The sequence below is a fragment of the Thamnophis sirtalis genome, unplaced genomic scaffold (assembly GCF_051295495.1).
Source record: "Thamnophis sirtalis isolate CommonGarterSnake01/CBP01778 unplaced genomic scaffold, rThaSir2_p1.2 scaffold_5, whole genome shotgun sequence".
NCBI lineage: Eukaryota > Metazoa > Chordata > Lepidosauria > Squamata > Natricidae > Thamnophis > Thamnophis sirtalis.
Window position 1 is genome coordinate 119,350,774 of NW_028261385.1, and position 22,198 is coordinate 119,372,971.

Consider the following 22,198-nt stretch of genomic DNA (forward strand, 5'->3'; position numbering starts at 1 on the left):
GTGTACAGCCCAAGTGTCTAACTCCATGCACAACATTTTCCTTGTGTCTCAATGTTGGCTGAACTTCAGAAGATGCGGAGTAGCCTAGCAATATTAGAACCCTTTGACGTATGCTGAGAAATGACTGCTTTTTATTCAATTGGTGATGTTACTATTTTTTGAAACAGTCCATTGAAAAAATAAAAATATATAAGAAAGGCTGATAGTAGAAAATATTTAATTACAGAGTAGTTTTCAAAGAGAAATTTCTGACCTGATAAGTGTGTTGGACTAATGGATTGTTTTTCTTTTCTTTTCTTTTTTCTTCAAAGTATATGTATCTTATAGTTGACTGGCTGCAGCTGTGGGTCACTGTTTCAAGTCTCTTATCATGAGAAACAATAATACTTTTGGAAGTGAAAAATGCACACAAGCAATTTAACCAAAAGGTTTCGATAAATATTAGTCATGTTTTTCTTTTGCAGTGCGTTCAAATGCGGCTGTGATCTTTGCTAGGAAAAAAAGTTTCAATTAATTTAAAGAAGTAAAGAAGATTAGGATCTTACTGCCACATTTTACTGCAGTACTGATAGCACCACTAAATTCCATTTTATGTATTGAACTCCGTTGTGCTAGGGAATGGGGATTCCAAAAGAATATGCAAACCCAGCAGAAATGAAACATGGAGGTGTACATGCAACCAGCACAAAGTGGGTGACATCTCATATGACCTTTGGGTTCTGTGCAAAACATCATCTAATCTCACAAATCATCAGTCATAGTGTCATTGCTCCCATTTTGTTTGACTCTATTTCCTAATCTATTTAAACCCCTCTATTAAAACAAATGTAAGTGCCAAATTCCATATCTAACCATAAGGCTCCGTCTTAGTTCCAGTACTCTTCAATATCTTCATAAATGACTTAGATGAAGGAATAGAAGGAGAATTCATCAAATTTGCAAATGAGACTAAGCTTGCAGGAATAGCCAACACCCAAGGACAAGCTCAAGATCCAAAAATATATTGAACAAGAACATGAAATTTAATGTGGAGAAAAGCCAGGTTTTACACTTAAGCAGGAAAAACCAATGCTGCAAGTACAGATTAGGTAAAACCCTTTTCAAAAACAGTAACTGTGAGAGGGATCTTGGAGTCCTAGTGAAAGATCACTTAAATATGAGCCAATTGATGGAAGCTAAAGGAGAGAAGCAATCTGGAATGAAGGAGAAACCACCTGACAGTGAGAACAATTAACCAGTGGAACAGCTTGCCTTCAGAAGTTGTGGGTTTTTCATCACTGGAGGTTTTTAAGTGACTGGACAGCTACTTGTATGAAATGGCATAGGGTCCCCTACTTGAGCAGGGAGTTGAACTAGACCTCCAAGGTCCCTTCCAGCTCTATTCTGATTTTGATTCTGATTCCTTCTTCACTCCTAGACGAGGTCCCTTCGATATCTGAGAGAATATGACCTTCCTCACAGATGATCTTTTTTTTCTTTCTAGTACCGGTAGATAGCTGAACCAACTAAATATTCTTTGAGTGAAATGCTTTGTACAAAAATGCTGTCTTAAAGTTATGCTTTTTTATCCTTCCTTGGGTTTAAAAAAGCATTTCTGACTATCTAAACTTGCTAGTTTCTTGCATTTCCTTCCGTTCCTTTCCAAATTGATGAAAGCTATGAAACTTTTAGCCTGGGTACACACAACGTGGTAGTGTCTCATTTGCCCCATCCAGCAGGGTCATTAAGAAAGAATGATGAGAGTTTAGTTTAACATTTAGATGATATAAATTTCCTCTTCTTGTAGTAGCCACTAGGTAATAGATAAAACAAATCTCTTTCCTGCTGAAAGCTGTTTCTTATGTTTGCATTTTTCTTCTGTTGTGCCATTTGTTCCATAATTTTCAACATGTGGAAGTCAACATTTCCTTATCAGTAATGTCACAAGTCTTGTTCTCCCAAAACTGGCTTTATTCCCTGAATAAAGGAAGCTTGAACGAATATAGGAAGCTGAGGCTCTATTTACAGAAAACTGTGACCTTCAATCACATTTCTATATATGGTCCAAATATGTAGATCAGTCTTTCCTCTGTCTAGACACCTTCCAGATGTATGGAGTTCAACTGCTGGAATTTGAGCAATGATGATGCTGGCAGAGAAGTTCCGGGTGTTGAACCCTCTTGAGCAGGAGTCTCCAACCTTGGCAATTTCTAAGACATTTGGACTTCAACTCCCAGAATTCCTCAGGCAGCTTGTTGCCTGAGGAATTCTGGGAGCTAAAGTCCACAAATCTTAAAGTTGCCAAGGTAGGAGACCCATGTTCTTGCCCAAGTGGGGCAGTTCTTGTGTACCTGATAAGAATGTGCCCACAAATTTGGGCAGTTGAGCAAATATAACTTGTAGAATTTTCTCCACTTGTTTGGGGGCAAATTTGTCTATGGATTTTCCTTGGCAGTTTAAATTCAGTTGAAACTAATGAAATTGCAGTCACACTTAGGATTGTAATAGAATTGTGACCAGACACAGTTTTATAACTTTTTGTGGCATTTCTTAAGTGCACACCGTGGTTGTTAAGTGAATGCCATTGCAGTAAAATGGACACATTGTTTGCTATAGGACATTTTTGCCAAAAACAGGAGAAAATGTCAATTTTCAGCAATAAATAAATAAATCATAAAGCGTGGTCATGTGACCACGGAGAACATCCATTGGAACTTCAGAACTGGATTGTAAGTACCTTTTGCAGGGTCCATTGTAACGTTGAATGGCCACCAAGTTACCAGTCATAAGTTGAGGACTACCTGTAAGGGCCTGAAAGCCTGGTTCTACCAGTTGGCTTGGGGCACCAACAGGGGAGTATTACACTGGAGATGATTGATGAATTATGATAAAATCCCATCTCCCCCCCCCCTCCCCAGCATCCTTCTTCCCCCCTCCCCATCTGTTAAATGCAGCTTCACTTGGATTGTATTTTTTATTAATATTTGAAATATTTTATCTTTTATGGTTTTATTGCTTTTAAAGTTGTAAGTTGCCCAGAATTGTTTTCAAGGAAGATGGGCAGCAAACAGATTTCAACAAACGAACAAGCAAATAATACTGACCTTATGATTTAGTTTGCACCCTGAGTTGGGCTTAATCAGGGTTTAGTTACTCAAGACTTTGACTGAAGTGAGAGCTATGGCTTTTCTTGACCCATACTGAGAAAACACAATTAGTTATAATTACTTAATTTTTAACTGAATGAGATAAAAATTGTAAGCACATAAATGCTTCTAGGATGATGAGACCAGTTCAATTATAAGGGGAAAGGCGCAAGTTTGTTTCAAAACTCCTTTGAATCTGTTCCCGTCTCCTTGTTAAAAGGTTGGTACTTGAAACTTTGAAGTAAGAATTATATTTACAAGTGCAATTCCATCTTTTAGGGATAAGCTTCAAACATTTCACACAACAAAATTATCATTTGCAAGCAAGCATTTTTTGGCTGAGGATGGCCCATAAATACTGGTACTATTTATCTAAAGCAAATGTTTTGTTTTGTGATTAGTTCTTTTCAGGGACATTTACTTGGCAGGTTTGTAGTCTCATTATCTTTCTTCAAACAGAGTTTGGCCAGTATTCTCTCCATATACTATGTTATTTTCACTTTCTAAGTCTCTTCTTTGATCCAAGGCTACATTCAGATCTCTTGTGTCGAATCTGTATGGTTGTAAGCATAATTATTTATCTTTCTTAACATTTGTTATCTCCCAGATTCGAAGTCAGGTAGGTGAAGTCTGGAGAATGTATTTGTGTCCTGGAGATATGTTTATTAATGAAGTGCAGTCATCAGGAATTTGGAAACTTGTAGTTATCTGTTGAACTGCATTCCAGACCTTCGGGGAGTAATGGGAATACTTGGTTAATATTGCCAGGATAGCTAATCCCTTCCAATAAATATTATAATGTTTCTTTGATTGTTTAAATTTTGCAGGAGGATAAAGGATACAATTAGTAAACGGGATGTCTTCTTGTACATACATGAAATGTAATTAAATATAATAGTTTAAATCCATTTCAGAGATGATTTAATTTAATTAAAGTGCTTCTGTGATTAACTAAAATTAGATAAGCGGTTTACAAACTTTTCAGTCAATAATTTTTATGCATCTATAACAAAAAAAACTAATTTAACATCTATTAAATTTTTAATAAATTGGTATTCAGAATTTACCACAAGTTTTCAACAATAATTATAAATTCAGGTGATGTACAATGATGAGAAACTTCTGATAACTCAGATTACCAGACCAGTGGTCCTTGTAGTAATCAATTCTTTTAATATTCATAAATATATCATGCTAGGTTTAAAATGCATGTATTTCAGAGACTTTTATATAAAGAGATCTATATTCCACCTATAGGTAAATCATATTCCACACATAGCTAATATTTTGTAGTTCCGGGCCCAAAGCTAGTTTCTAGGACATGGCTTATATGATACATTAATTATTTGTATAGAGCAGCAAACTACATACTGAAGAGGTCATGTTCAGTTGTTATTCCTCAGACATTCCTAAAGGTTAGAGTGGTGGAGGACAGAGAACTCAAGGTTGTAAAAACATTTCTTAATCTCTATAGTTCAAGGAATCTACAGTATATTATTTCAGATGTCAACATAAAATCCTGAAGGCTAAAATTATATTTTGTTTCTACTACATGTAGTTCTTGACTTACAAGTGGTTACGATGACTCCCTCCCAAAAGACAATTATGACCTACATTCAAAGATGCAATGCCTTACATGATTGCATTTGGGGTACTCAGCAATTGGCCCACAATAAACCATTTATTTCTGGTTTCTGGCAAAAAAGAAGAAGGAGGAGGAGGAGGGGGAGGAGGAGGGGGAGGAGGAGGGGAGGAGGAGGCGGCACCTCGAGGACAAATGTGTTCACTTTTTGACCATGGTGTTTGCTTAACAACTGCTGCAAAAAAAGGTCATAAAATTGGGCATAGTCGAGTGATGACCTGTTTAATAATCAGCACAACTTACAATTGTAATTCCAGGCTCATTACAGTTGTAAAGCAAGGACTGCATATGTATGTATGCATGCATGTGTGTAAGTATATGTATATATAAAAGTTGATCATTTGTAGGTTTCATTATAACAGTTCTCTTTCAGGAAAGCTTTTAAGGCCACTTGAGAATCTGGTTTAGCCTGAAAGGATGCTTGACTGATAGAGGAGAAGAATTGATACTGGAATGAAGCAAGCTAATCCAGAAATGTACTTTATCTTCACAGGTTACAGCCAAGACTGCCTTCTTGTTCATCTTACCTCAGTATAATGTCAGTGTGCTGACAGCAGGTAATAGTATTTAGTCTACTGAATTGAAAACCTCTGCCTGGTAGTCAGCATGCTTGGGTTTCACTAAACTCAAAACCACAAACTGGCTTTCTATTAATTGTGGAGTAAAGTGTCTTTAGTGTGCATCTAACAGGCAAACATAAACATTCACATGCTGACACGTATAGATATGCACAAACATACAGAACCAAGAAACTTAAAATAAAAATATTTTCATATGTATAATATAATCAGCCTTCCAGATGTGCTGGAACTACTTATCCCCTAGTCCCCAACATAGTAGCTTCTAAACAATGAAGCCTTCATGTGTACCACAGATAATGAGTACTGTAGTCATTTCCTCTATAAATCTTGTAAAGTGATCTAACATAGGGCCCAAGTTAGTAAATTTTGTAAAAAAAATATATTAAAAAAGAGATTTGAATGCATCTGTTCAGTGTCTAATAGCAGTTCAGTCTAGAATGAGTCACAATTCCTATCTAGCACAGATAATGAGTACAACATTATCTAACAGTACAACGTAACAGATTGACAACAAATATATGTGCCCGCAGATCTATGCAGGTAATCCTAGACTTACAACCACAGTTGAGCCCAAAATTTATGTTCCAGGGAAGACACTTTTAAGTGAGCTTCGCCCCATTTTACAACTTTTCTTAAGTGCAGCTGAGTTCCCCATTGACTTTGCTTCTCAGAAGGTCGCAAAAGCTGATAACATGACCCTGGGACATAGCAACCCTCATCAATACATGCCAATTGCCAAGTGTCTGAATTTTGATCACATGACCACAGATGTATTGCCACAGTCATAAGTGTAAAAAATGGTCATAAATCACTTTTTTCAGTGCCATTGTAACTTTGAGTGGTCAGTAAGCAGTAGTTCTAAGTTGAGGACCTAGTTATACATACAAATACTTGTAGATAACTTGAATGATCCAATGAGTTTTCATTTTGAACTAGTGGGAGCACAGGGCAAACCTGTGTACATTTCTAGTGCCTGTGTACCTTTGGCTATGCAGCCTGTGTACATTTGGCTATGCAGCCAAACAGATTAATATTCACGGGTTTAATTTCTGTGTCTAGCCATTATTAGACTCTCTCTTTCCTTCTTCGGTTCTGTTTCTTGGTATCTGCCTTGAAAAGCCTTGGTTCCTAAATGGTTTCTCAGCTTATTTTTTGGATTTTGATCTGTTCCCCCCACCCCCCAAACTCCCCGTTTCCTTTCCTTTAGATGGTGAAATTGTTCTTTATCACTACGGGCTGAAGGATTTGGTGACAATCCTCTTCTACATCTTCATAGCAATCATTCTGCATGCTGTGGTGCAGGAATATGCACTGGATGTAAGTCTTACCTCGGGCTCTATAGAAAACCTAAGGTGCATAAATGTTTGGCACAAAACTCCCCTTCCCTCACCTTTCTAATCCTGTGTTATAACTGAGATTGTAAAGTAACTTTAAAGTTTTCATTTCGCATTGAACTTTATTGAATCCTGAGGTGGGCAGATGTGAATCCCCCCCTTCTTGAATTACATAAACTATTCTTTTAACCTATGGGGTCTTTGGATCTTTTCCTTTTTTCCTTCCTTTCATTTTCCTTGCCTGGAAAGTCAGTTTTCTCTTTAGGCATGTTCCTTCTTGTTGGAGGGAGTGGGAAAGCTTTTCCTCTCTCCCCCACTTCATATGGTGGGTGGGAGAGAATTTCTGGTCACAGCTGGTATTTGCAGTGTCCTGTTTTCTCCATCCTGTCCATGCAAAGATAGCTTGTTTGGTTAAAGGGAGGCAAAGACCTTTGTGAACTGCTCCAAGCATCTTCTGGTATGTTTGGTTACAGTTTAGAGGCAATTCTAAAATATACAGCAGCTTCTGCTTATTTTCAAGTGAAAGAGAGTTGCCACCGTCACCCATGATGAATATGCCTGTCTTTGCCCCCTTGTCCAAAATCCTGCATAAGATTCTGTCCCTGTCTCGGGAAGCCTGGGATGAATAAAAGGGGAATCCTGTTTCATTTCGCATGGAAGGAGAATGACCAGCAGCAATAATAGATGCTGAATCATAATCCAGGTCAAAATGTTAGATCCCATTTAGTTCTCCAGGTTCTTTACTTCATTTTCTTGAGCTAGTGTGCTGCATACCAGTCAAGCTCTGTTCATGATTCTTCCTTGCCTTTTTCCTGGGTAGTGGGGTGGAATGTTTGTATTTTTCTCCCTGCTTTTATTGATTTCTTCTTTTTTCCTAGAAAATTAACCGTCGACTTCATCTTTCCAAAATCAAGCACAGCAAGTTCAATGAATCTGGGCAACTGGTAGCATTTCATGTTGCCTCTATGGTTTGGTGCTTATATGTAATAATAACAGTAAGTTACTTTAATCTATTCTTCCTTCCTTCCCACTCCCCATTTCCTCCTCTCCTCTCCCCTCCCCCTTGTAGAAACTGTGCTAGTAAGACTTAGTGCTACTACACACATTCTTTCTGCATTAGTGGCTGTTAATTTATGCAGAAAAAGAATGTGACAAGCTGTAATCTATATCAGTTTTAAAGACATGATTAGAAAAGAACTGAATTTTCATCTTTCAAAACATTAATCAGAAAATGAATAATTTATAGAATAATAAAAATAATATAATGATGTATTGATTGAAGGAGTTCTTCATAGCCAGTGAAAATATTCCAGATCTGTAGGTCTTTTGTTCAGTAGTTACTGCTTGACTTTTCCCCCTAGTATCAAATATGGTATTTTAGACCTAAATTTAGCTTGCAGTAAATGTCAAAAATCCTTAGTAGAACTTTGCTGAATGAAGATTTGCATGAGACTATACAGTACAGAGGCTTAAATAATCATCTGTGTCAGAACAGTGATGAATTTGAGGAGAATGTCCATTTTCTGCATGGAGTTTGGTTTTATTTACCTAATTAAATTTAGGCACCACCCAAATCCAAATTAACTCTGCATAACTCACAATATAAGCTTTTTCAGATGTTGGAAGCAGACATATTTTTTATTTTGTTACATCAACATTAAACATTTTTGGCAACAGTGATTGTACTTTGTGGAACGTATCAGGAGCTATAGGACATGGCTGGAGAAAGTAGAAAAGCAAAGTAGAGGGTAGAGAATAAGTTCAGGGGTGGGTTCCTGTACCAGTTAGTACCAGTTCGCTTCGCACGCACTTTGCTATTTAATGGAAAATAGCTACCAAGACATGTGCACAAAAAGCCAGTTATTCTGTAAGACATGGTGTCAGCATTCCAAATATCATGCAGAATTAAATCAGAGTCGAAGGCAAAACTATGCTTAAAGTTCCAATTTAATAAGGCAGGCATGTTGGCATTGTGCTATGGAATCCCAATTCTGGAAGTTACATCAGGATCCCACCCAGTTAAAAGTTCATGATCTTGTCCCCACACCGACAGTCCATCACATGGTCCAATCTTCTTCTTCCATGCCAGCACCTACGCCCAACTGCTTCCGATCAGGTGCAAAAGTTTGGGAGACAAAAGGTGACCTTGAGCTTCTAGAAAGGTATTTTTTATTTTGAAAACAACACATTCTACCCCTTGCTAATTCCCCCCCTTAATGAGAGTGTGGCAGGCCAAAGATTCTTAAAGGAACCGCTGCAGGCCTGACACGTGGTCCAGAAATATTGAAAGAAGTACCACAATTTATATTGTGCATGCTTCCAATTTGGATAAGGCAGTTGCAGCTATCACAGGAAAAAGACAACTATAAAAATAAATTTTGCCAGTGATAAATGAGAACAAAAGAGAAAAAGGAAGCGAAAGCAGAGCATTTTTATTCTTTAAATAAAGTGCCCTTCTATTAATCTCAGCTCATGAGACGTGTCCATGAGTTTTCTTGGTAATAGTGTAGAAGTGGCTGGTCATTAATACTTCCTAGAATGTGTTCTTCATTTCCCTATCTCCCCTACAGCTGTAGGATTTTCTGTGATCTTGCATCTCAATACTAATCAGGTTCAAATCAAACCGGCTTCACTTTTCAAGATGAGCCAAGATTAGCTGTATGCTGCTATAGCTATCAAATTGATGCAGCTGCCCATCTCACAAATGTGACTCTGGGTAGCATGCAATCATGTGACTCCAGGACACAGTGACATAATTGAGACTAGTTACTAAGTGCCAGAATCATGATGACCTTGGGAATACTATTCCCAGCTGCAATTATGAAGATCTGTTATACATTCTCCTCATTCAGTGCCATCATAATTTTGAACAGTTGCTGAATGAGTAATGTTGAATGAAGACTACCTGTATACTTTGATGAGTTAGTTGAGTTTGATTTTTACAGCTGAAGATTCAGCTGAAGACAATGAAAAGAGATGGCCCTGGCCTCTCTTACCAGTCTTGTTTGCAGCCAAATGAATGATAAAAATTGATATTTATTGGTAAAGTGATCAAGTGGTGAGCAAACTTGCGAACCTCAAATAGGTCTGCTTTCTTCTCTTAATTTCTCACTAATTATTTGATGCTGTGTATACACTGGCAAGTTAAATATTTTTGGCAAGGAAAACCACTTTAAAAGCAGCTATTATTACAGTTATTACAGTGCATTTATTATCATCATTCTATTTCTTGTTGATTTAATTAGTTGAAGCAATGCTTTTGAGAGGAACAGCTGAGCTTCCAAAAGTCCTTTTCAAAATGAAGGAGGTGGGAGTGTCTGTTCCATTGCTTCCATTTCTCACACCTTCCAGTCCATCTGCCTTGAAAGCAAACAGGCTGAATGACTTTAATTTGTGGCTTTTGTAAATCAAGCTTTTCCCTTTCTGCACTTCCCACATGCCACCCTTTTATTTCTTGATGTCTTAACTAGGGCCTCTTGTTGCCTAAGAAATTGGCTAAAGCTGTTATTTTGCAAGTTATAGAGTCATAATATTAGAAATTGGAATTGCTTCTGGGGTCGTACATTTAGTTCTCAGCAGATGGGTTTCTGGATAATTTAGTGTCTAGAATCTAGATTTCCAATCTATTTTGGGTTTTGCTCCCCCCCCCCCGTTTTTGTTCTACACTGTGTTTATAGCCTGTATTTATAGGGTAGAAAGAGGTACTAATGAGTTTAGCTCCTACTATGCTTTCTAAGAACAGAATCATAAGAGTGTGTGAATCTTTTGCTATATGAAACTGTTGGTTTTTCTATTCCCATTTTCTCTTTTTCCAAGCAGATATATGATGCTGCTCAAAAATAGGGCTTACAATTAGCAGCCATCTCCTTTGTTTATTCCCAATGGTAATCTGTTAGAAAAATGCTACTGTGACAGTCTTATTTGCTATCAGAACAAATGATTGATGATCACACAATTAATAAAAACTGCTTTATTCCTTCCTGTTTGACTGGATTACTTTTTCTAGCATCTGTATTATGAATTTACACAATGGTCTTAAAAATTATGCCTGAAGGCACCAGTGTCCCTTCAAATCTCTTTCTTGGTGGATTTCCAATCCACCTGTACAGTTAGAATCCAACCAAGATGGATGCACCTTTCCCATTTTTTTTAAACAAATTGACTTTACTTTTAAACCATTCAATAATAGGAATTATCTGGGCTCTCAAAGTATGGCTAGACTCCTCACCTTTGCAGAAGGCTCTTTACTTTTTGATACATAAGTTGACAGCCACTTGGATATCAACGGGAATATTATCTGAATTAAGCAACAATTGGTTCTGAGGGCAACAGCTAGTTCCATCTTGCCTCCTCTTCCTTCAGCTTTGCCAACGTACTGGACTCTCGTTCTGGATCTTGCCTTTGGGATTCCCAGAATTGCCTTGATCCCTTGCCACAGTAATGGCAAAAAGAGGGCAGCCAGAAAGGGAGCCCACATAAGCAGCCCAGTCTACTGCTGGAGACCACGGGTTCTCTCACCTGAGTCTGTGTGCCTCTGCCTCTAAGGAAAAAGGAGAATTTAAGAACCAGTTCATAAGAACCAATCCAAAACATCTAGATGGATTATCAGGATTGCTGATGATTACTATATCATGAGCCACAAGAATTTGTGTCAGCAAAGATGGCTGCTGATGTATGTGTCTTCCTCTGATTTTCTTCCTCTCTCCAGGAAGGATACTTATCAAACCCTAAAAGTCTGTGGGAAAGCTACCCTCATGTTCATCTCCCGTAAGTATTTAATGTTTTGGTAATTTTTATTTCTACCCTTCAAGAGAGCATAATCATTGTACAACTGAACAAAACCACTTCCTTCCTCTTGGTTATCTGAGGTCAGCAGTGAGTAATGGTGGCAAAAACAGGGCATTCAGGGCTTCAGAGCTTCTAAAGCAATCTCATAGCTCCCTCCTGTGAACAATCCCAAGATTGCAAGCACAAACCTAGCAAGCAGTTTCTTAATATGCTTCTTAATTGCCCTCCAAGAATTTGTCATGCTTTATATGTCAACTCCAAGGGGAAAAGGGTTCCAATTAAGAATTTTATTTTATAGTGCAAGCAAAGAACTTTGCAGGTGTTGTCTTCCAGTTGTAATCCTCCCTTGTTTAGTTATTACTCTGGTAACTTTTTCTGGTGATTATTTTACCAGAAACCAAGATCCATATCATGCATTACATTTTTCCAAAACAGATTACTGTGCATGAAAAGAAGAGAGAAATGTATACTTCCCTGTGTGTTGCCTAGTTCAGAAATAAATGTCTATGGTTTAACAGATATCTCTATCCATGTGCCTTTCATTAAATCCTAAAATTCAGGGAGCCACATTGCCCTCAACCATATCTGAAGCTCTTACTATTTCTCCTTATATGTCAAGGATTTTTAAATATTTTAAAAGGACTTCAATCTTTATTTTGTGGGTAGAGACAGCAGCAAAAAAAGCTACTAGTATTTAAAGTTGTTACTTGGCATTCCACAGATAGGTAGAAAGATTTTAACTTGTTCAGAAGATTTTCAGAACAGAAAATAAAAGTAAGATCTTCCTAGACTGATGACTCTTGGCTAGCACTTATCTCTGGAACATAGATATCTTTCATTATTCCTACTGCTAAATATTATTAATATGCTTGGTTGCCACCTGATTCTACATGCATATCCTTTGGATACAGTGTGTGCTTTGAGACAGTGATTATATTTAGCCCAGAATTCCTAAACTTTCTACCCTATAAGGAACTAAACAATTGCATTGAATGAAAATTGGACTGCCACTAATGAAGTAATTCCTGTTTATGATGTCTAGCAAAAGCTCATGCCCATTACATAGGTACACACCAGCTCAAGAATGAAACTTGCATCGCTTCCTAGAGAAAGCATACTAATATAATGTGGATATGTGATTCTCTGTATGTGGGATCAAAATACAGTGGGGCATTGCATACAATTTGCAAAAATAGCTTGTTTCTCTTCTGTTTCCATCATAGAAAGAAGTAACACCACTGGTTCTTGGTAATTTAATTACTTGGGAGTAGAGTAGGTATTACCTACTGCTGTAGGATGCTACATATTGATAGATAGTTGTTATATTCCAAAGTGAATTTGGAAATGTTGCTGTTTTCCAAAACAACTTCATAGCAGGTTGCTTCCTAAAGGGATGTTCATAACACAGTAGGAAGAACAGAAGAAATATGTAATAGTTTGCTCAATGCTATTATTTATTACATTCTAGGTTCCAGGTTAAGTTTTTCTACCTTTGTCAGTTGTCCTATTGGCTGCATACGTTGCCTGAATTATATTTCCAGAAAGTGCGAAAGGTGAGTGCCAAGTCAAGGAGCTTTCTCTTCACTTTAAGATACATTTCAAAGGCTGAAATAATTATCCCCAAATTCACTATTACAAAACTGTTCTTTCTCCAGATAAGACCACTTCTCCACCTGCAACAGGGACCCCTGATATTAGTCCATTAGCAAGTTGCTTAAATAAATGCACAATCTGCCAGCATGGCAGAAAATACAGGGAGCTGGCTCCCCTGCTCCTGTAGCTGAGATGGAAAACAGACTGCCAGACAGAATCATTCTCCTCCACTCAGCTATAAGGTTACCATGATAACTCACAGAATCAGGTTGAACCGAAGGTTTTGAAAATAGATCCTTATAATGCTTATAAATAATCCTGATTCTAATCCCCAGTTGCCTTGGGAGCAACTTAAGATAATGCAAATATATACAACCAGTTCCCTGTATTCTTCAAATTAACACTGACTTTTCCTTATTTCCTAGGAAGAAATCCCACGTCAGTTGCAATACATTACCCTTTATCTAGTGCATATATCAGGAGCATATCTCTTAAAGTAAGTGTTACTGAGCACTTTTACAGTATATGTGGTACCTGTCTCAATAGTAGTAACTATGAGAAGGATCTTAGAGTCCTAGTGGACAATCATTTAAATATGAGCCAGCAGTGCGCAGCAGCTGCCAAAAAAGCCAACACAGTTCTAGGCTGTATAAACAAAAGGATAGAATCAAGATCACATGAAGTGTTAATACCACTTTATAATGCCTTGGTAAGGCCATACCTGGCATTCTGCATCCACTTTTGGTCTCAATATGTCAGGGACTGCCACAAAGAAGAGGGACTCAAACTGTTCTCCAAAGCACCTGAGGGCAGGACAAGAAGTAATGGGAATCAAGGAGAGAACCAACCTAGAACTAAGAAGAAATTTCCTGACAGAACAATTAATCAGTGGAACAGCTTGCCGCCAGAAGTTGTGAATGCTCCAACACTGGAAGTTATTAAGAAGATGTTGGATAACCATTTGTCTGAAGTGGTGTAGGGTTTCCTGCCTAGGCAGGGGGTTGGACTAAAAGACCTCCAAGGTCCCTTTCAACTCTGCTATTCTGTTTTCTGTTACTTTTCTTAATACACTAGGTTAACTGGAAGACTATGAGTTCCAATCCCAATTTAGGCACAAAAGCTGTCTTGGAGTGACTTTGGACCAATCTGATTTTTTTACATTTTTGAAATATAAGCATTTTTGGAAACAAATGCCATAGGCTTTGGTCCATATTGCACATATCATATTATTTTCATTTAGGAGTTGCAGGTGTTCAATAAAACACATCAGGTATTGTAAATGTGTTAACAGCTGCTAGAATTGCATTTGCTAAAAACTGGAAAAATGAGAAAATGCCAACACAGGAGAAGTTATTCAAAAAATAATGGAATGTGCCGAAATAAGCAAATTGACATTTGAAATTAGAGAACAAGAAGATAAACAATTCTATAAGATATGGGACTTATTTTATCAATGGTTAGACAAAAAATATGGAAAGGAAATATGATAGAGAATTTTGCAATACAAGGATAATGGATTGACACCAAATATAATATAAAGATGTATTACTATTGGATGAATTTAGGAGGATGTAATGAATTGTTAAAACATAAATTAATTCAAAATTTAGAATATCTCATATAAAATGAAGGAAGAATAGTTATAGTCAAATAAATGATCAATAATGATAATAATGTATACATATATACTAGATTGATAATATGAGATTTTATATAAATTGTGAGGACTATGGAGAGGATGCACAAAAGTTTTGTAACCAACCGACACACTGTATGTAACTGGAAGATGTTTTTCTGTATTATTGTTTTGCTTGTGTATGTTTGTTTTTAAAAATAATTTTAATAACAACAACAACAACAACACATCAGGATTCATTGATGGACTTTGTAAGGGAAGGATGAGATACGATTTATTAACACTTCTGTCCATCATCCATACCTGGTTTTGCTCACTCATAGAGTTTTTGTGGAGAAAGTTCAACAAGCATGAAACATTTTTCCTCCTTGTTTCTAGCCTCACACGCCTGGGACTAATCTTGTTGCTGCTGCAGTATGTTGCTGAATTCCTCTTCCACATGGCTCGCCTTTTTTATTTCACAGATGAAAACAATGAAAAACTGTAAGTGCTCTTGGATGGACTTTGGATAATGTGGCCAAGCCTTTTAAAATTCACCAGTAAACTTTTTGTAATCCTGGAGCTGGATCTAATGTGCTGTATCATGTTTTACTGGTAAAATAAAGCGACGGCTAACATAACTTGAATGTGATGGCTTATTAGCTTGGGAATAAAATTCCTTTTTCTACTAAGTAGGAAAAACCATAGATTTCATTCTATGAGGATAAAGAATTACGTGGACAAATTATTTTGTCTCAAACATTCAATATTTCATGCAAATCTGTTTATCAAAAATGAGATGATTGATCTCAGCTTTCGATGTTACTGGGAGATCTGCATTCTTAGTGATTGACATGTCAGATCTCCCAATGCAGAAGTTGGATTCCTTTGATAATCTTCCAGCAAACAGCACATAGTGACAGTTGCTATAAAGTGAAATATGACACATTTTAATGCAAGAATCTTTTTTTTTAATTATTTCATAAGGTTTAATGCATGGGCTGTAGTTTTCGTCATCTCACGACTTTTCACCCTCACCCTTTCTGTGCTGGTCATTGGCTTTGGGCTGGCTCGAGTGGAGAACCAAGCATTTAACCCTGAAAAAGGAAACTTCAACACTTTGCTTTTCAGGTAAGTTTTTTCTGAGTTCTGGATGCTGAAGAAAAATGGCTTGGGGCCTTGATGATTAGAAAAAAATAGGGATTGTCATTTCATCTCTCTCTTCATTTAGAATAGATGCAATTATTCACATTGCTTACTCATGATAAATAGATTGGGGGAAAGTATTATTGCTTCTTCTTCTGTACATATTTCTTTAGTAAAAATTCTTGCCTTGATGGCTTTAATGTTGTTAATTAGTACAGTGACATCATTGTTGGTAGGGATTGGCCTTTGTTGAGGAATCTCCTCTTCACTACTGTTTTAAAACTGATGGACAAAGCAATCCTGGCTAGGGGAAAATTGCTTTGTAGCATTAATTTTGATACAATGCTTAACCAGGATTAATATTAATAGGAAGGCATGTAAGGAACTCATACTAGAAAGTGGTGGGCATGAAGTCTCTCATAGCCCAGCCTAGTCTTCTGTGATTGACTAATCATAAACATTAATTGGTCACTATTTTGTTACATTCCTGTATTTTTATTGCATACAAAAAATGGATGTGAAGAATGCTTAAAGCTATAATATATAACAATGATATTATTATAGAACTCATGACAACAATTTTAAAGTAATAATTTCTTGTGTGATGAAGCATCTGAATAAAGACAACTACCATATTTTAAAGATTTTGTGCATAATTGCAGAGCAAAACAAAAATCCTGCCTACCAATATCCAAGTAGACTGCAGAGAGGACCCGGCTTCTTGGGATTTGCCAACCTCAATTTCTCTCACCTTAAATCATTCCAAAAAGAAAACCATTTCCGAGATAGTTAAATTGCTATAACTTGTGGGATTGGTCTTGATTTTTGCAGTAAAGGTTTACCATCCCTCCTGCTGACCATGCTTACCGGTGTTTCCCTGGGGAAGTTGTAATGCTAAACAGGGTCACTTGCTCCTGCCATTAACAGCAGAGGAAGAGCCATCTCTTCCCTCTTTCTCAATTAACAGAAGACTGATCAAGTGATCATTGAGGAAGAGTGACCAGGGCTCCCCAGGTTCCCCGTAGTTTACCACTGAAGGAGCTGTGATTGCATGCAGGTGATGATTCTCACCCTAGAACAGATTAGATCCAAATGTGCTTATTCCAAATACTGTATGTTTGCCTTGCCTCCTCCTAGGATGGGTGTGTTGCTTCTGGTGTGTTTCTCACAGGCCTGGATGATGTGGCGCTTCATTCATTTCCAGTTGCGACGCTGGCGTGAATACTGGAATGAACAGAACACTAGAAAAAGGGTTCCAGCCACTGTCCACTTTAAACAGCAAGTAAAGACAATGAAAAGGGAATCTGGTGAGCATCCGGCCCAATTGACCATGTTCTAAAACCGCAGAATGCCTCTTATTAATCAGTTCAGTTGCTAAATGTTGATGAGCTAAAATAACTACTGTATTTATCAGAGTATACAACACACCTTTTTCCCTCAAAAAAGAGGGTGAAAATCTGGGTGCGTCTTATACATTGAATACAGCATTTTTGGCCTATCAAAACCCTGCCCTCTTTGCAAAAATGGACATGCAGAGAGTTTGGGAGGCTTGCAAAGTGCACCTAAGGGTTGGGGAGGGCAAAAAAGAGCAAAAATGGGCCATTTTTGCCCCCCCAGCCCCCAGAGCACTCTACAGGCTTCCCAAAGCTCTGCATGCCCCTTCTTTTTTTGCAAAAAACGAGGTGTGCAGAGTGCTTGAAAGACCTGCAGAGTGCAAAAACTTCTTTTTTAAAAATTTACCTCTTTAAAATCATGGTGAGTCTTATACTCCAGTGCGTCTTATGGTCCGAAAAAATACAGTAATTGGGAAGTAGATTTTTAATTAAATACTTTACTAAAAGTATTTAATACAAAAGAAAAATTACAAGAACAAAGTTTCCTTTATAGGAAAAAAATATCAGAGATTTGGCTCCTTTAAGCAATGGACCTTCTGTGACTTGCACCTAGTCACCCAGCACCAAAGTGTGTGCATTTCATTCAAAGAATTAGTTCCATGAATATGTAATGTAGTTTAATTTACTTTTATTATACATATTAAAGGCAGTGATGAATAATATAATGCATATCAATATGCAAATATATTATTGAATTAAAGCATGTAAATAAATGACCTATTCTGGCTTTTTGGCAGTGGCATCAATGCTCCTGCTATGCTAGAAATATTTCCTATGATGCTGCTTCTATCTACTTTATTATGTTATGGGTTATGTAAGGGAGCCTTTTTCATTGTGATTTCACTCAGTAACTGAAGATTCTAGCGAATTCAGTCCTACACATTTGGGGAGCACAAGATTGGAAAAATCTGCAGTGGAATGAGGTGACATGACATTTCTGAAGACTGTGTCTCCATGACCTAACTGGAAGCTTCTTATCAGCTACCACTGTGTGTCTTTCAATAAACATGATAGAGAAACCAATCTATTAATACAAATTTCTCATTATTAATCCCTTTCCCCACTCTCCATTACAGGTTACCATGAAAATGGAGTAGTAAAGGCAGAAAATGGTACCTCACCACGGAACAAGAAACTCAAGTCTCCGTAGAGCCAAAGCACAGCTGACATGGGATGTTTGAGGAGACAGGGGTGCAAGAATGAGGACTCTGGAAATAAGAAGCACCCTCCTCTCTTCTGTTCTCACAATGCTCCACCTCAAGTGATGTGCCCAGAGTGAACAAGCTCTCTCTCCTCCCCCATCCTCATGTCTTTCTGTCTCTGTCTCTTTTTGCAATAACCAAAAGGCCTTCATCCTTGACAGAAGGCTTAAGAACACCAAAAGCTTTTCCTTGTCCTGTTGTGTATTGTGAAATTCAAAAAAAAAGTTTTGCTTGTTTTCATGCCCCAGGAAATGTGTTGTTGTTTTTTAGAACCCTGTTCCCAACATACCATTTTTCACTTCCTTACATCTGTTTTTTTGGCTTGAAGAGATTACAGCTTCAGCCAATGATGGAATTTGGTTCTGAGAGTAGATTTGTGGGATTGTTTCTCTAGAAAATGCATTCTTGCAAGCATAGGTTTTTGAAAGAAATGCAGTTTCAGTCCTGTTTAAAGAGCATCCTCTAATCTGAATTCTGTAATTATGTTACACATTCAGTAAGCTTTGTAAAATATGTCAGGTTTTAAAAACATGATGGAAAGATACAGATGATTACTTTTATCTGTTTGTGATTTATCATGATGTTTTCAAAGTTAAAGTTTCATTTGTAGCTATAGCTACCTTCTGAAGACTGGAACAGATATAGTCCTCTTTCTTATCTTTCTCTTCTGGTCCTAAAACAGAATTAATGTTTTCTTAGAAACAATTGAATTTTCCTAAAAAAGGAGAATGTACTTGTCCTGTCAGTTTAGTAGGTGTGAAGTATGATTTTCATCTTCATTAGCCTAGGAAGTCTCAGCCTGTAGGGTCTTGAGGGAAGGGAGAAGCTTCTCCATTCATTTAAAAAGGAGCTCAGGGCATTTTTACTAGTGAAGAAGAGAAGGCGGTGATATGTTCACAAGAGGATAATATCTTTCATGTTGAAGATTTTATCTGTTGACCTTCTTAAGGAAGTGCTAGTGTAGCCTTGTTGTTTGAATCATTCATGTTTAACACCATCCAATCATAGAATAGTAATATTGTCTATGAAGTGTATTGCTATGCATATTTTCTCAGAAGTAAATTCCAGCAAATTCAGAGAGGCTTATTCAATTTCATTGTGGTATAGAATTGCAACCTGTAATTTGTTTTCCCAAGCACCTCTTTTTCTAAGTTGCATCTAATAGGTTCTGAATTCATGCCTGTCCTGGTGTTCTTATTTCTAAAACTATAGAGATTGTTTTTATTCAGATTGAAAGCAATTTAGTTCCTAGTTGCTTAGCAAGTTCTATGAGGTTCAGTTATGAAAGATAGGAGAGGAGAGAGAAGGAATAATGTCTCAAAAGGAGAGAGCACAATTTGTAAAGCTGGTGGATGATATTAAAAAGTGAAATCTACCTCGGAAGCCACCCATTCCTACATTTCTTTTAGTTACGTTTATTTGGCACCTACAAAAAAATTGGGGTTGTTCACACAAAACTTTTAGAGTTACTTTGTTCATCTTTAATGTTTTTTTGTTTTAATGAAAAGTGTCTTCTGTTCTCCTTTCTGTATGTTTAAGCATACTTTATTCGGCAGAGTTGCTTCATGACTATGTCTTGTTTTAAGCCCTAGTGTAACTGGATCATCTTACGATATTGTTCTGCTTTTCAAATAATACAAAGAATCTTTTGATTTCCATGCTCTTTTGCCATAATTTGGAATAGAAATATCTATTTCATTAATAGATTGAATGAAATCAATAGAATACATACTTAGTAGTTGGGTGTCCCAGGATTTGACCCAACTACTCCTTTTTGTGAATGCTTTTATTGTGTCTAAAGCAGGTCTGCATAAGTTAAGACCTGCCAAACCAAATACATTAGCCATGAGTTTCATCCTGCCAGAGCATCTCTGGTTTGCATTTAGATCAACTGTTAAGAGGGATTGCTGCAGTCTTAGCAGACAGCAGTGCATGATTAATGAGTAGTGATAAGTTTCATGAGTCAGGGATATTGCTGTAAACTTTTGGGGGAGTTTAAGAGGTGAAGAAGACTTTATAAACTGCTTACAATATATGTATCTCTGAAGAATCATATGTCTCTTTTTATCCTTCTCTTGCAACAGACTTTAATGCTGCTTGGCACTACTTGAGACTGTACAGAGAGTTATTTTTTTCTTCCCACCAAAATCTTGAAATGTTCAGATCAGAGACCTTCTGAGCTGAAATCGACTATACCATATTGTGCCTGTCACTCCTTAGCTCTTATTGAGTTCTAAATATACCTCATCTGTACCTTTTTTATACAGGAATGAAGGAGTAAACTGGGTTAGTGATGGTGCTAAGTAGGTCAGATATGGGGGTCAACCTACATGCATATATGAATGTGATAGCTCTATTGCTTGAGCATAACAGAAAACCCACCACTATTGCAAAGCAGATATGTATGGCTTCTACCACCAGAAGAACCACTCTTGAGCCTGTGTGGCATATTGATGGTCATCTTGCAATTGTGGGTATAATAAAATTGCCCTAATTTTTAAGTGTTTTGAGTCTCTGGAAACAATGAATTCACTGCACTTTTTTTAGTTTCCCCCCAAAGCTATCAAAATGAAAATAATAAACAAACAAACATCTAGCCAAATATTTTGCTTGCATCTTTTGGGGAATGCTTTGGGAGCCACAAAATATATGTGCAATTTGTAGGCTTTCTTTTACACCAATTCTTTACATCAGTGTTCTAAATTGGAATTCCTTGTGTTTTTGTTAATTCTGATCTTAGTTAAATGGAGCTTTCTGAGTTTGCACTAAGCTCAGTCAAAAGACTTAGGTTTCCCAAAGAACTAGTTCTAGAAAGCTGCAAGAAAAACCTCCAAACAGGCCTTACCCTGACCCAGTTAATCTAACTCCTTTCATCCAGCACCAGGTTTTCAATTGTAGTGATATTCAAAGCCTTTATTGTCATTGTACATCATGTATACAATGAAATTGGTTCAATTTTGTGCAAGTACATTGTGCAAGTGCCTTACATTATCACATAGCCTTTCCAATCTTTTTATCTTTCATATTGATTTTTCTTTGTATATGTATTGTTGTAGTTCATTTATACTGTATGCACTAGTTTAGCTATTCAAAAAGGGGGCAGCTTTTGCTGGATGCTTTGCTTCAATTTCTATGTCTTTTTGACCATAAGTAGTTGCTTGACAAGTGTAATTGTTGGAACTATTCTAGACGCAAGAATCTCTTTTGTAATACGAAACAATCCATAATATCACAAACATTTCCATAGCAGACTAGATGCTCTTGGTTTTAATTTTGGATGTGTCCTTGTATTTCTAAAACTTTTTGAACAACTGCTTTTGAGCGTCTTTCATAACGTCTGTTGCTAGAATTAGATGTTATGCTTAGCTTTGTAATTATTTAGGAATGGGGTGTTTAAAAAAACTATGTGATCATTGAAACTACAATTCTAAGCAGAAGTTACACATACGTAAGACATCACCAATTTGTGCCACTTTTTATGAAGAATTGCCTTTTACTTTTGGATGCTTTCTTTCTCAAAATAAAAGATGTTGGAGTTACAGTACAAGTGAAAATAATTTAGCGGAAGTTACCTTTCATCTCCAACACTAATGGTCTACTTCAAATTGCTGTCTCAGTAGATATTGTGTGTGGATCTAAAGAGAGACAATCCACCAGCACAAATGGGATTTTAACCTAAGGGTGCCTTTGTATGAGTAAGCATAGTGTCACTCTAAGTTAAATAATAAGAGCCTTACTTGGTTCCTCTGTACTCTGCTTTCCCAAAAAAGGTTGAATC

General features: G+C 37.1%; 1 protein-coding gene across 1 annotated transcript in view; it reads left to right on the forward strand.

Moving 5' to 3' along the window:
* TRAM2 (translocation associated membrane protein 2) overlaps positions 1–18,926 on the forward strand; it is a 31,941-nt gene extending 13,015 nt beyond the window's left edge. Inside the window, exons 2-11 of the mRNA XM_014053978.2 lie at positions 5,261–5,324; positions 6,556–6,665; positions 7,561–7,677; positions 11,391–11,449; positions 12,939–13,023; positions 13,489–13,559; positions 15,078–15,182; positions 15,666–15,809; positions 16,962–17,131; positions 18,295–18,926. Coding sequence (XP_013909453.1) covers positions 5,261–5,324; positions 6,556–6,665; positions 7,561–7,677; positions 11,391–11,449; positions 12,939–13,023; positions 13,489–13,559; positions 15,078–15,182; positions 15,666–15,809; positions 16,962–17,131; positions 18,295–18,368 — 999 coding nt within the window. The 3' untranslated portion in view covers positions 18,369–18,926. The remainder of the gene's footprint in view (positions 1–5,260; positions 5,325–6,555; positions 6,666–7,560; positions 7,678–11,390; positions 11,450–12,938; positions 13,024–13,488; positions 13,560–15,077; positions 15,183–15,665; positions 15,810–16,961; positions 17,132–18,294) is intronic.
* The last annotated feature ends 3,272 nt before the right edge of the window (positions 18,927–22,198 follow it).